Here is a 15862-nt window from a genome sequence, read left to right as displayed (position 1 = left end):
GTTCACCTCAGAGGTTCCCAGGACCACTAAAATTGGCCTCTTTTATTCCACTGGCTGCACTCACCTTCAATCCTCCACCAAGGGAAGGAGGGAAGTGTGTGGGAAGATAGGGAGAGAGAGAGAACGTTCAAAGTGTAAATGAGGTCCTACTATTGCCCTGACTAAAACCCTCCAGAGGATTCCCAATATGTTTTGAATGAAATCCAAACTCCTTTACCAAGACCCACTACAATTAGAAAGAAATCCAAACCTTGGCCAATGTAGGCCTGTGCCTGCCTCTCAGACCTCATTGGCATTTACTCTCTTCTTTGTTGACTGTGCTTCAGCCATGTTGTCTTTCTGTCCCTTGAACACACCCAGTATCTACTACCTCAGCTAGGCAGCATGTTCCCCCACCCCCAACATATGTTTAAAGCTTGTCTTTCCACCAAGGGAACTGTTGTTATCAATTCATCACCAGCATTTAGCACTATACCTAGCTCAATTATTGCTGATTGGCAGACTTACTACCTTTTGATTCAGCATAGTATAAAACACTAAAATGTTTTCACAATACCAGAAATCACTGCTTATAGTCTAAAATCACAGGAAAATGTATAGAATAACAAAAAAGTTGATGTAAACAAGATAAAATTCTTCACTAAAATCAGAAAAATTGTTAAAATAAATGAAACAAGAAAATAAAAATCTCTGAGAATCAGCTTACAAAAAGTGAAGAATGTAATAGCTCAATAGGCAGCTAGGACAGGTAACCTAAGTAATATTTGTGATGAAGAATCACATTTACGGTTTTGCTTTTGGGACAAAGCAAATTAATCTGACATGGCAAAGAAACTACAATTAAAAATACACGATCTGTAGTGCAAGAAAAATAGAGAGTACATTTGGGCTAATACACAAATCTATAAATGATACCATAATAAAAATACAAGCCAAGAAGAATATGAGATGAAGGTATATTCTCAATGTTCTTCTGGATTGCACTTTACGAAAGCATGATCAAGAAGCTATATCTCTGGAGCCTACTTGGAGTCTGCATGGCTTTGCTGACTCATATCCCAGATACAGCAATCCTAGGATTCAGGGCAAAGACTATAAGGCATCCTAAGAGTTTCTTCTTTCGTGAGTGACCTTGTAATATGTATACCATTTGTCTGCATAAATGAAAATGAAAAGATATCTGAGAGATGGTGGTGCAGTTTTCCCCCTTGAGATCAATAAAAAAAAAAACATAGAACCATTACTAGTACTTATTCTGAATAAGAATTTAAAAACAGATTAACTTTGTGACTCCTTCCTGCCCCTCATGCTTCCTCTTTATGGAACTGTCAAACCGTTTGTGATACTACTGTATCTTCATCCAAAGAAAATTAAAACACTAATCCAAAAAGTTAAAGGTACTCCTATGTTTATCACAGCATTATTTATAATAGCCAAAATATGACAGCAATCCAGCGTCCATTGGTAGGTGAATGGATAAAGAAGATGTACAATAGATAGACAGATCTTTATATATAATGGAATATTACACAGCCATAAAAAAAGATGGTATCTTGCCACTTGTGACCAAATGGATGGACCTAGAGGGTATTATGCTAAGTGAAGTAAGTCAGACTGAGAAAGACAAATACCATATGATTTCACTTACATGTGGAATCTAAAAAAAAAAAAAAAAAAAAAAAACAGAACAAAAGACTAAATGAAAAACAGAAGCAGATTTATAAATACAGAGAACAAACTGATGGTTGCCAGATGAGAGGAGTGTGGAAAGATGAGCAAAATGGGTGGAGAGTAGCAGATACAGGTTTCCACTGTGAAATGAATAAGCAACAGGAATAAAAGGTACAATATAGGGAATATAGGCAATGGCACTGCAATAGCTTTGTCTAGTGACAGATGGCAGGTATCCTTATGGAGAGCATAGCATATCACAGAGTTGAATCATTATGTTATATGCCTGAAATTAATATGATATTGTGTGCCAATTATATTCAAATTTATAAAAATTGAAAAAAAACACACACACAACCTAACCATCATAATAACAGATTCTCAAGTCTTTTCAGGTCTAATGGAAGAGGCAACCACATTTTAAGGAAAATCCTAACATATGTCAGGAGCCTAACATCTTCATTAGGAAGGCAGATATTTTCTCAGTGGATTTGGAATGAGTTCTCTCTGGTAGTAAAATCCTCTTGACCCTAAAGTTTAAGTGAAAGGAAGGATGCTAAAAAAAAAAAAAAAAGAGGGCAACCCCGGTGGCACAGCAGTTTGGTGCCGCCTGCAGCCCAGGGCGTGATCCTGGAGACCTTGGATCGAGTCCCAAGTCAGGCTCTCTGCATGGAGCCTGCTTCTCCCTCTGCCTGTGTCTCTGCCTCTCTCTCTCTCTCTCTCTCTCTCTCTCTCTCTGTGTCTCTATGAATAAATAATTAAAAAATCTTAAAAAAAAAAAAAAAAAGAAAAGAAAGGAAGGATGCTCACAAGTGTTGGGAGAACTCATAACAAATGGATTAGAGTCCAGTGCAGCTTATATCTGCAGTTGGTGGTCAGAATCTGCCCAGAAGTTTTGCCTACTCTTTATCTCCATGCAAATACATCCCTGCTACTAGAGTCTTCACTGCACTAGAAAAGTGAAAAACAGAAATTGTAACTAGAGTTTGAAATTTATATCTGAATTGCTCTTCAAGTAATTAGAAAAAGTTACAGCATACTCATAAATGTCTACCAGTCTCAACACAATCTTCTAAAACAGTATTATTGTATCTTTGTTGACAGAATGGGAACTTCTGGTGGTCTTAACTGGTATCTTTACAAATGAGAAAAATACTAACGAAATTAATATTTAGAAATTGAAAAGTTAGCAATTGAATAGTAATAGAAAAACTTCATAATTGTTCAAATACAGCCAGATCTATTTGTTTACCATTGCCCATGGCTGCTTTCACTCTACAACAACAGAGAGAAGTAGCTGCCACAGAGACCAGGTAGCTTGCAACGTCTATAATGTTCACTCTCTAGTTCTTTACAGAAAAAGTTAGCTGACCTTTGCTTTGGAATTCAAACATTAATTTGTATATATGTTAGGAAAATAACATATTTGTCCAGTTAAAGAATTTTTTAATATTTGTGGCATATTAGCTGTTCATCTTTTTCAATATAATTTTTTTAAAGTTGCTTTAAAACTTAGAAAATTATCATATTCCCAAAATAATACTTAGTTTTCTATTTTTTAGTGTAATTTATGTGTTTTGCTGCATAATACATCTGGAAATTATTCTGGACTGATTTTATATTTTTTATAAAAAAAACATAAGCTTTTAAGTGGAATTGCAAATATAGACATACAATAACATTATTCAGGAGGAAATTATTTTTGGTTCCTTACTTCCAACACAATTCCTGATAACTAATTTATTCCTTATTACTATACTTATTACTATACTTACCTACACAAATAAATGTCAGAATATTCAAAATCCTAAGTAAAACTTATAGAAAAGAATGAAGTGTTAATTTATATAAAACCCAGCAGTTTTAGTATCTCAAAATTACATTTTTCCCATAGGGCTAATTCCGATTACAAAAAAAAAAATTAGAAAATTCATTTATTTAAAATATTTGGCCTAATAGTACAATAAATTATCTAAAACATTTCTAAGTTTATATCTATGATAAAAGTGTCAAGTACTTCTGTTTCTGTCTTCCTTCCCCAAAAAATAATACTATAAAAATATAAGTTAGGTTAATAACTACTTTGTTATTATCAACTGTTTATCATTATTTGCAACAAGCATGAAGGATAGAAATTCACTAAGGAATATATTTATCTTGTCAGTTAGGGAGTGAGTGACTTCAGACTTATAGTACACATTTAACAGTAAAGAAAGAGGATAGAGTTCTTAAGTTTGAAAAACTTCAGCAAGATAGAACCACATATGTAGCTTAAGTCATCCTTGGTATTAAGAATTATTATTATTATTATTATTATTATTATTATTATTATTATTATTGCTATGGCCCACAGTCAAAGTCTACTCTACTATTCTGAATAGAATATCACTTGGGAAAGTACACAACAGGTGCATTTCCTCCTGTACCATAACTTTCCAAGTCCCAGCAATCATTATATGCTACCATCTATAAAATCTTTGGCAGAAGTGTTTATTCAATAATTGGCAGGTTATAAATGTTACTTAATTCAGAGAAATCAGATTGTAATTTATTTTTTAAATCAACTCATATTTTTCAGGATCAGGATCTATGTTAGTAGGGATAGAAGGATTTTAGCGAAGGAATGATACTGCTGGTGATTATTTCTTCAAAAACATTTTTAATTGTTTTCTGAACTCAGAAGTTTGGGGTGAACTTCTCATTCCGGCCCTTGGACCTCAAAAGCAGGTTGACACTTGCTCTTTGTTTACCTCTAATTAATTTTTAAAGCACCTTTATTTTCATGCATTGCATTTTTCTTAATGATGTTTAAAAGATGAAAATGTAACTGAAAAATATGGAAGGAATTATTAACATTTGAAAGAATGGTTTCTAAATTAATTTTAATATATTCATATTTTAATATTTCATAGAAACTAGCTTTTAAACAAGGTGTTCACTTCTTAGGGAATATATTTACATGCTGCAATTAAGCAAGCATGTAGAGTTAATGAAGTCACCAAAAAAGTTGACCGTTTTTTGCCACCTCAGTTCAGAAATTGCACTAGAAGCAGCCACTTAGAAATCCGTAGTGACTCCTGGTGGGTGTGGGTAATTTAAACCACAACCCAGAAGGAGAAACCTCAGCTGCGTGGTTGTTAGGGCAGGTGCTCTTCCCCACCCCACCCCCCACCCCCAGGGGTCTGCCTGCCTCCCCACCTTGCTGTTGATTCTCCTGAATTCCATTCTCATTCCCTAAAGCACTGTCCTCTTTCTCACTACAGGGCTGACAAAATTTCTTTTCACTTCTACTAACTGCAAACACTGCCTCTGCACGTTGTTTTTATTGATAAGTTCTTAGTTTCTGTTTCAGTTTCGCTGGGGCCTGACAGAATGTCAGTGCTGGGGAATTATGAGATTCATTGAAGTCAGGGTAACAGCCAGATTGCACCTCAGAATCCGCACCTACTTGTTCTTCTCACCCCTGGAAATAGCAGGTTCCACATACCGAATGGGGTACAACCCCTTTGTTTCTTTTACTCAGAAATCCTACATATCATAGTCTCATGGTTTCACTCTGAAATAAATAACTTGCAATAAGACCAAATTCCTGGGTCTGACAGATCAAAGATAAACTCTATTCTCCAGCAAATTTGAAAACCAAAATATCTCAGAAAGAGATTTTTGGCCCTGTCCACCAAAAATCACAATAGGCCTTTGTAACCATTTTAAGGAACATATCATGACTATGAATTATTAAAACCTGAAAGCCAACTTAAATATTTGATTGCTCAACTTTTAAGCCTCTGCACATATTAGCATCATAATTAGAATGGTATTTAAAGGCCTTTTCACTGAAGTTGGTCAAATATTAGAAGTAAAATGCCTTTATAGGCTGCAACTGGGATTCAAAGTTAGCATGTGCTTAAAAAAATGCCCTGTGACCTAATGGAAAATGAACTATATGTGAATATATAAATAGGCAGAAGAATCTGACAGCCTGAATGTAAGTGAGTGTCTACAGTATGGCTGTAAGTCATCCTATAATAAGATATATGTTCAGCTTTGCGCAAAATTTCACATTAAAAAGACAGCATCGCCGCTTATTCCCAAATGTCAATTCACAGCTAAAGCCAACTCAGGAGGTACAAACATGTGACACTGCATGGCACGGAAAGGAGACAACAGCATGCCACCGAACCGGAGGCAGCTGGGTAGTTTGATCACATTGGTTTTATTCTGTCAACTTCCTTCCAGGAAGCTTAGAGGTGGACCAATGAGCTCCACTGTTGATTCTTATGCCACCATCCTCCCCTCCTTCTCGTTTGTGGCTCAGAACTTACCCACACCCCAAGTTCTTTGGTGTCCTCGCTGTTACAGCCATAGTAGTCTGGGGTTTTATCCAATTCCTGCATGTGTCCTTGTGCTCTTACACTCTTATCCGCATGACAAGATGGGCAGAGAGCTGCATTACCCATCTCAGTTCTACAGTTCCCGCTGTCACTGGGCCTGTGCTTGCCCTCTGTGCTCTGTCCGGGGCTCCCAGGGGGACACTACTGTGGACAATTCATCCAGGCGATCCTTGGCTCCTCTGCTCGATTCCCCTACACGCCCCTCATGGCTTGCTGGTGTCAGAGAGAACTCAAAACCCCAGCAACTGCAGGCTGCATTCGGTGACCATTTCCAATTCAGGCTCTGCCGGTCTATTTTTACACCTACCAGGCCAGCTATGCATGTCAATGGAGTGAGGGGGGTGAGCTGAGACCGAGCAGGGGAGGGGGTGGTGGTGTTTTGTTTTTCACCATGAGAGCAGCCAACTCTACACATGGACTTAAGTTCCTGCTGAGTAAAATATCTCTACATAGAGAATTTTTGCATTACTCAGTGAATGCCTTTGAATCCTTTGACATTCCCCCTCTGTTTCTACTCACACAGAACACCAAATCTGCTAATGATCTCGCTTTACTAGCACAATAGGCAGAAGTTATTTGCGTAATTGTTTAAACCAAGAGGCATCCACTCAGCTTACATACATCATCTTTTTCATGATCATTTACAGAAAACAACTGGCCATCCTTTCAGCATTTAAAATTCATCAGAAACACATCCATCAAAATGGCTCATTTTACAATGGTAGGGATGTTCCGAATTTTACAAAGTATCTACACTTTTCCTTTATTCATGATCATGCCACAGTAGACCAAACATTTTGCCTTATTTATAGTTCTTTTCAATTTTTAATATTTTAAAAATGTTTCCCCCAGCTTTACAAGAAATAATTGAGAATGGCTTTCAAAAACATACATAGTATCTCTGAAACCATACTACAGATTTTTGAAAGTTGTTTCCCACTGAGATAAGCACAGCAAATGCACCATAGATTTATGAACCCAATTATGATAAACATCAAAACGTTTAGACTATTATTGAATAAATTTCATTTCCCCCATTAAAGTTTCCTCCAAAACTTTATGTATATAATATTTTACTATTAGTCCTATCCTTCCTCATTTGATATTTGCTTTCTCTTTTCATATCTTCAAAATAGGCTTGAAACTACTCAATGGCAGGATGAAGAGTTAGATTTTTGTATCACCTACCCACATTGTATATTAAGTATTAAATGTTAAAGAAATCTACTGAATTGAAAGCAACCACTTGGGGAAAAATTATATGAAAGATATTTAGAAATTAACTACAGTTTATTTGATAGAATAAAACTCATCTTTCCGACTTGCCATTTTTTAAACTAAAAATGCCAGTCATTATAATTATTTATTTAAATTAAAAACAGCATTCCTGGGCAGCCCCGGTGGCTCAGCGGTTTAGCGCCGCCTTCAGCCCAGGGCGCGATCCTGGAGTCTCGGGATGGAGTCCCACGTCGGGCTCCCTGCATGGAGCCTGCTTCTCCCTCTGCCTGTGTCTCTGCCTCTCTCTCTCTTCTCTCTCTCTCTCTCTCTCAATAAATAAGTAAAATCTTTAAAAACAAAAAAACAGTATTCTTGAAATAGTCTATCACTCTATATTGCTGTTCAAACCCTTACAAGCTCAAATCCAAGAATGGGATTTTGGGATGGTTGATTCTTATATCCCCATGCTGGGATATGTTTTTGTTTTGTTTTGTTTTGTTCTGTTTCATCGATCTTGTTTGAATAGCTCTTTATCCCATAATTTATTAACCTAGATTAGATTATTTACTAGAAAGATCCTTAACGTTACATTCCAATTTCTGAGAGGCACCATCAATATTCAGTGAAATCTTTTTTATCTTTCAGCTATAGGTGATGGCATATTTTAAAAGCTTTTTTTAATTTGACTGACCCACTAATATTATGATAAAAAGGGGGGCATGATTTCTCCATTCATGTGAAAGACAGGTGTAATCTAAACATTTTAAATGTTAAAGGATTAATGAGGATTAAGGAGTGCACTTGTGATGAACACCGGTGATGTATGAAAGTGCGGAATCACTATATTGCACACCTGAAACTAATATATACTGTAGGTTAACTAACTGGAATTTAAATAAAAACAGAAAAAAACTAGGGAAAATATTAAAGGTTTAGGTAAAAGTGTTCATAAAAATCAAACTTTAATATTAGTAACAAGATCAGACTGGTAGCTGAGATGTACCAAGCAAACCTTTTGTGTTGCTCAAATTATTTTTATAAAGACTAAACTAGTGATTTATCATAACATGGTCATTTCTCATCAAATGTTACACATACTTGAACGATATACCGTAGAAATTAAGTAAGCAATGTTGTATAATAATGAGTTTGCAAACTCTTCCAAAAAGATGTGTTTTACAATTTTCCTATCTTCTGTCTAAAGTTCTTCACGCTTTTAGTGCCGCACAAAGTCTTATAACAGATGCTTCATCTTGGGTATACATCAACTATTTTATTCAGAATGTAAGCCAAGATTTTACTAGCTGTTAAAAGAGGTACACTTTTCTCTGTCTCCTGGAATCAGTTAGTTGACTATTTTTAAAACATAAAAATTTAATATTCAACAATCTTTTTTTTAAAAGATTTAATTTATTTATTCATGAGAGACACAGAGAGAGGCAGAGACTCAGGCAGAGGGAGAAGTAGGCTCCATGCAGGGAGCCCAATGTGGGACTCAATCCCGGGTCTCCAGGATCAGGCCCTGGGCTGAAGGTGGCGCTAAACCGCTGAGCCACCCAGGCTGCCCAATATTCAACAATCTTTTAACACAGAACCATGCAACTTAAAGCCTGAAAGCAAATCCTAAAAATTCTTTCTGGCTTCATTCCTTCATTCTAGAGTTGAGATGTGAATCCCCGCACTTACACATGTTAAAGGAATACTTACCTACTCCAGCTTAGGGAAAGATGTCCCTAGGTGCTCAATAAATAATTGTGCCATGCTCTAATAGCATGAATCGGTTCCTGGAATCTTTCTGTCTCATTAATACATTACCTATTCTACCGCTATGCCTTCAATTTTGCTTCTCCCTCAGCCAAGCTTGCATCCTTCTTTCTTCACCAGTCTCTGTTCATTGGCTCTTTCAAAGGTCACCTTAAAATTCACTTTCCCCTAAAAGTCTTAATTATACCCGTTAGTCCTTTAACTTGTTCTATCTTTTTGAATAAAGGTGGGACCACTATCAGCTATTTGCTCTTTTTACAGAATATGGCTTGCCTCTCACTGACCTTCTCACAGATGTAAAATACACACAGTAGTTTAAATGTTTGCTAAGTAAATGAATAAAAGGCAGCCATAGATCAGAATACAACTGATAACATCAATATTTAACTGCACTACACTGACCTTTTTACACATTAACATAACAAATTTAATACTTTTAAACATTTTTACACATGACAAATATTTAATTTCATTTCCACATTTACAAGAAACACTCTTATTAGTCTTTGAAAAAATATTTACATTGTTTGGAGTGAATTTTCCTGGAAAAGAATTTGTACTGCTTTGTTCCAAAAGAAAAAAAAATGTTTATAAAGTACACTGAGAACATAAACCAAAAAAGAAATATGTTGACAACACTTATACTCTTTTTAAATGACTATTACTTTTCTACCCTTCTCTCCTCTCTTCATCAGAGGGAAATCTCATTCTTTCTCTAATAGAAAAAAGTCCTACTTACTGAATACAGTAACATCCATGCTTTTTATCATTAGAGCTGCCCAAAATATGCTTCACGGTGGTACCAAAATCTCACGACTAAAGTTTAGTGCCTAAACAAGTATGGGCAAAAGAAAGGCAAATATACACTGCTAGCGCTCCTATGATTGCTAAAATTTCCTATTTTCTGGCAAAACAGATTTAAATTATCAATCTGGAAGATATAGCTGTGAAAACAGAACTTTCAATGAACAGCTTCATACGTGATCACTCCAGACTTTGCCAATTCTGCTTTCTGTATAATCAAAAAAAGGATGAGGACTTTGCAAAAAAAAAAAGAGCATTACTTCAGAGGTTAAAATTTTGCTAGTTCTAGGGGCATCTGGGTGGCTCAGTTGGTTGAGCGTCCAACTCTTGGTTTTGGCTCAGGTCATGATCTCATGGGTCAAGATATCAAGCCCCTCATCGGCTCTGCACTCAGTGGGAAGTCTGCCTGAAAACTCTCTCTCCTGCCCCATCCCCCCCTCATGCATTTGCACACAGTCTCTCAAATAAATAAGTCTCTAAAAACAATATATTGCTAGTTCTATTTCCAAGTGGTTAACTAAGTCAGACTTGTCACGAAAGTATGGATGATATGATGACCTATATATCTAACGTTTTGCCAACTAGAAGGTAAGGTTAGCAAATACTGTGTAGTACTCATGCCTTAATAATGCACTCGTAGACTGTTAGGATCTCTGTGGACATGTGACAAGGGATATGCTTTCTGCCAGGGCAGAACAATGTCACCACTGTTTCTCAAAAATGCTTCAAAGTCATTAGGGCAAATTACTCAGAAAGCAAATATTTGCATGTTTGGCCACACTTAGAGCAGGATACTTGAATTTGGTGCATGATTTAGAATGTGAAATTCAAAGCCCCTATGATGTGACATATTTGCAATCTCCTCTTAAATTTCCAGGCAATTTTACTGTTATTATTTCATCTTTATTGCTGTGGTTCAAATCCATCAAAAGAGAAAAGCGATTAAGGACTGAGAACAAAGGCCAGCTTCTCAGTTGTAATCTTCCCAAAGTAGCTAAAGTCCCTATGACAGCAAAGCTGAAAACCATCCACTGCAGTTTTAAATTTCACCTTTTAAATAACAAGCAATGATTAGAGAACCATCAGGAAACTAACACCTTGGAGAAGAAATAACTATCAGTTCCTCCAATTTAATCTAAAGAGTTAGATCACAGCTCCTGCAGAGGAATGAAAAGGCCTCTCAGCTAAAAATAATCCCAGATTTTGGTTCTATCACTAATTTACCTGCATGGATTTGTGTAACCGTTATCAAATCTGGGCTTTAGTTCTCTCTTTTTTAAGATAAGGGGTTCAGACTAGATGATTGCTAGATCCCTTCCAGCTCTGAAGCTCTTTACTTCCACACAACAGCACTTGTTTACATTTGAACATATACCTCACAGGTGGTAGTTGAAGCTGACCATCCATTTAGTTGGCTAGCATGAGAAAAAAAAGAAAGAAAACAACAATATCTAACATCCCGGGTCCCTGGTTCTATGAGCTGACTGCGTTCAGTGGCTATTCCATGGGACACTCACACAATTTCACTCTGTCGGTATCTAGGGGTTCTTTTCCAAAGTGAAGACCCTTTTGCTCTTGCTCCTTTCCTGAATATTAGCCCCATTGAAAAACTGAAACATTTTGGAAAGCTCACTCTGCCAGCTTTCTATATCTCACAACTGTAAAACAACTTTCACCTGGAAATGGCCTCAGTCTTCGAATCTGATGTTGTAAGACAGGTTTATAGGATTTTGTAGGACAAGTTTTTGCAAATCAACTGCATAAAATAGTAGGGATTTTAGTCTCCCTATTTCAATTAACTTGTTCTTAAAGGGCAAGTGTTACCATATTAATAATATTGAAGAACACATTTTGCCAGGAGTCTTTAAAATGGAAAATCTGAAAGAACATTTCATTCAGAATCATGGAATTTAATTTTTTTTCTGTCTTGCAAGTTAAAGGGTTATTCAAGGATATATACCACAAAAATGAAAAAAGCAAATCTCTTAATCTCTTAATCTAAACTATCATTACAGCACAAACTGTCCTAATATGATAGAGTTAGCACTTTGTGCTAACAAAGTGCTTTTTTTTGCAGTTCATCATTAATATGTATAATTTATGTTACCTTTGCCAAATTTAGAAAACTGTTTAGATTATAAATCACCTCCCCTACAAGCTTTTCCTTTTTTTAAAAAACCATGCTACCCATAATTGAAAACTGATTGTTTTGGTTAAATATATTTATCTGATTAAACTAATATTTCATTACTCCTATTGTGTGCAGAATTCTCCATGCCCAATCACGGGAAACCAGGGACAAATTCTTCTAACTTTGGGAATCACTGACCTGTGGAGGAAAGAAAAAACTAGAACATTTGGTGCAACAACAGAGACAGCACATTATTTTCTCCTATGTTTGGACACATTCAATATAATTTCTTTAGCTAAAAGTTAAACATGTAATGATTTTCACCAGTTGGGTCTGTTATATAATTGATCAATCAGGAAAACTGTTGCATAATTTATAGATCTACAACAGAGTCTCTATATTAACATGTGGCATAACTTTTTTGAGGTCAGTATAAATGAGTTTTGCTGTTTATGTTGTGCACAAATTAATCAAAATGGATATTGTCAAGCTATTTATGTGCCCACAAACATCAATTTACCAATTTAATTTTACATTCCTCCCAGCGATTATTTTCATTCCAGATTGCTGCCTCTTGGCTCCTGGTATATAAAGGAGGACATTCTTTAATAAACAGTGCTAACCACTTGAGAAGTTTTCTAAAGGCTACTCCATACAATGCCCTGCACAAAGTGGGCACTCAATAAATGTCGTTGATTGACATTAAAGACACTATGAGGAAAGAAGTCTAGGGTGTGAAAGAGCCTTGTGACTTGTTCAACGCAGTCATATTGGACTGCATTTTGAAACACAACATGAAGAAAACAATTTAGCCACTGTCCACTCCTACTTTTTCTGAAGAAAAATACGTATCCACAGAATACTCAGAAAACGGTTAACTACTACAACAGGGACTCCCCAAAAGCTTTATTTGTAGAAAAAGTCAAGGATGAAAATAAAAAAGTGGGAAGCTCCATTGCAATCTGACTTTAAGAGTTACTTTCTAAAACCTAAGTCAGTATTTTAATTTACTGACATTTCTTGTAAATTTCCATCTGTAAATTAGGGAGAGTGGAGAGAGGTAATCTGAAAAGGACGCTGTTAAGGAGATATTAAGATGAGTAAATGGTGCACAGCACAACTGTTGATCACTTAATAGGGTAAAGTCCAGTGCCCAAAGGAGCAATGTTCTTATAGGATGTAACTCTTCACAATAAGCTGACCAGTTATGCTCTATAGGATGCATGCCACAGTTGACTAGACTTATCTATCAAAATGGTTTCTCACATGCCATGGTAGTTAGACACCATGCTTGATCATTAGGACAAGATAAATAGGAGTGTTGTCCTAATGAGAATTCATAATCAACCTCTCCAAATAATGTCTTAAGCATACAAGAAACTCCACCACTAAACTCAAATAAATTATCCATGACCGAGATTAACAAATAAAAATTCATTTATCCTTTCCATAAGAATATTGTCAAATCTTATTTCACTAAGTATATGGACAGTTTTGCTTTGATGATTCACAGGCATCAATATAAAGTTTCATACATTTATATTCATAGTTTGTACATTCACCCTAAAGGTTCTAGAAAAATAGCAACTTTTCAAGAGCTTTTGGGTTATGACATACAATATGAAGGCTTAAATGTTTTGATATATTTGTCATTACTGAAAAAAAAAGTCTTCAGTTTAAAACAGAGCCCAGTTCAGTGTAATCATATACTCAAATATTGTAATCTTTTGGTCTCAAAGAATTTTAAAATAATAATTTCTCGAAACAAATGCACACGTACACATCCACACACACATGCATACACATGTCATTTGAAATGAAATAGGAGACAGACATTTAAAATACACTGCCAGGGATCCCTGGGTGGCGCAGCGGTTTGGTGCCTGCCTTTGGCCCAGGGCGTGATCCTGGAGACCCGGGATCGAATCCCATGTCGGGCTCCCGGTGCATGGAGCCTGCTTCTCCCTCTGCCTATGTCTCTGCCTCTCTCTCTGTGTGACTATCATAAATAAATTAAAATTAAAAAAATAAATAAATAAATAAAAATAAAATACACTGCCAGGTGGGGTTGCCTGGGTGGCTCAGTCCATTAAGCATTGGCTCTTGGTTTCCACTCAGGTCATGATCCCAGGGTCATAGGAGTCCCATGTCAGGCTCCAGGCTTAGCATGGAGTCAACTTGAGGTTCTCTCTCTCTCCCTTTCCTTCCCTCTCCCATTTTCTCCCCCTCTGACCCATGCACCCCCTCCCTGCTCGAATGCACACACCTCTATCTCTCTCAAACAAATCTAAAAATCTCTTAAAAATTAATTAATTAATTAAATACAACTGCCAAGCTTTGATCAATAGAACAAATTCAAGTTCAAACTAAATTTCTAATACTGGTTCAAACTGGAGAAGACATAAGCATTATCAAAATTACCAATTAAACCTGATTTATTATGAGGTTGGTAACTGTTTCCTTGTACTACATAAAATGTTAAATTAAGACGTTTCTGTGATTGTAAAATACGGTATTATTAGGTTTTTTTTAAAGGGGCGCCTGGGTGGCTCAGGTGGTTAAGCATCTTCCTTTGGCTCAGGTCATGATTCCAGGGTCCTGGGATCAAGCCCCGCATCAGCTCCCTGCTCAGAGGGGAGTCTGCTTCTCCCTCTCCCTCTGCCCATCCCCCCACCACCTTGTTCATGCTTGCTCTGTCACTCTCTCAAATAAATAAATAAAATCTTTTAAAAATAATAATAAAAAATAAATAAAAACTACATGTTGAGTGTGCATTTAATCAAGAACTCAATTAACTACAATTATAGAATGATAGACTAAATTCATTTCAAAGGCTGAGAAAACTTAAGAGCACCAAAAATAATCTGAATTTCATTGTCCAATTGATACTTTATTTGGGTTCCATTTCAAGATCTCTCTAGAGAAAATTTGTTCTATGCATCTTAAAGTATAAATAACTGTTTATAATCCTTTACCTATTATTCATACTGGAATAAACATCCTGATTATACATCATTTGTTCCCCCTGGATAATGGGAAATTTTTTGGTAAAGTTTTTAATTATGTCCTACTTTTTTTGGAAGATGGAATAAGTTTACAGTCATCAAAAACCCTCCAAATACAAAAATTAAAATATTATAAAATCAATATCATTAATGCAATTCTTCTAAAATTGTATCATTGTGGTCTTATGTCTGCTGAGCTACAATGTTATTGCCCATATGTTGTAAAGAATGAATTCCTGGCAGAGCACTGCCAGCTGCCACTTTTAACTCTAGTATTCCAATCTATATAATAATGAGCTACAGTAAATAGACTCTTATGTTATTTGTATGCATTAAATCATTAGAGTCATAAGTTTATAAATCATGCTATGAAGTCAGAATATGATTTACTTTCTCTGCAGAACGATAAGAAAGAATTAAAGAAGGAGAAGGAAGGTAGGAGAAAGAAAGATTGTAAATATGATACAAAAATACAGATCTATCTCTAAAACTTAAGAAGGGCTTTTTCTTTAAGAGTAGTATTTTTATAATAACGTTTATCTTTTTTACTAGTTCTTTAGAGCTAGTATTTAAATATTCTCAGGGCTTTCCTTGGTCAATAAAGAATCTCTCCCCTAAGCCAGTGTACTCCTTAAACCTGCTCTTGGCCCTGCCTTCTCTGGCTCACTGACCAGCACCCCTATACTCTTTGCTGCTTAAGTTGGAAATGTTAATGTTTTTGACATTCCCTTTTCTATACATCTAGGCCTGAAGAATCTGCATTTTTTTTCCCCATCCCATAGCCACTATTTTAGGTCAGGAATTCATCATTTCCTGACTGAATTACTGTAACTGTCTCCTAAATAGTTTCCTGCTTCTAGCCTTGCTCTATTCCAATC

The 15862-nt window shown here is 36.0% G+C and overlaps 1 protein-coding gene across 50 annotated transcripts in view; it reads right to left on the bottom strand.

Moving 5' to 3' along the window:
- Window positions 1-15862, bottom strand: part of ANK2 (ankyrin 2) — a 328351-nt gene that overhangs the window by 223629 nt on the left and 88860 nt on the right. For 7 of the 50 annotated variants that reach the window (XM_077882337.1, XM_077882340.1, XM_077882345.1 and 4 more), the window contains exon 1: window positions 5994-6327. The exons of 17 other annotated variants lie outside the window; for them this stretch is intronic. In XM_077882337.1, the coding sequence (XP_077738463.1) occupies window positions 5994-6128 (135 nt within the window). In that variant the 5' untranslated portion in view covers window positions 6129-6327. Of the gene's footprint in view, window positions 1-5993; window positions 6329-15862 lie in introns of those variants that run through there. 26 more of the 50 variants (XM_077882368.1, XM_077882363.1, XM_077882379.1 and 23 more) reach the window with 10 other exon arrangements.

This window comes from Canis aureus, chromosome 33 (assembly GCF_053574225.1).
Source record: "Canis aureus isolate CA01 chromosome 33, VMU_Caureus_v.1.0, whole genome shotgun sequence".
NCBI classification, from domain to species: Eukaryota; Metazoa; Chordata; class Mammalia; order Carnivora; family Canidae; genus Canis; species Canis aureus.
The sequence above is the reverse complement of the archived record's forward strand: the minus strand, read 5'-3'. Positions and strand labels throughout refer to the sequence as shown.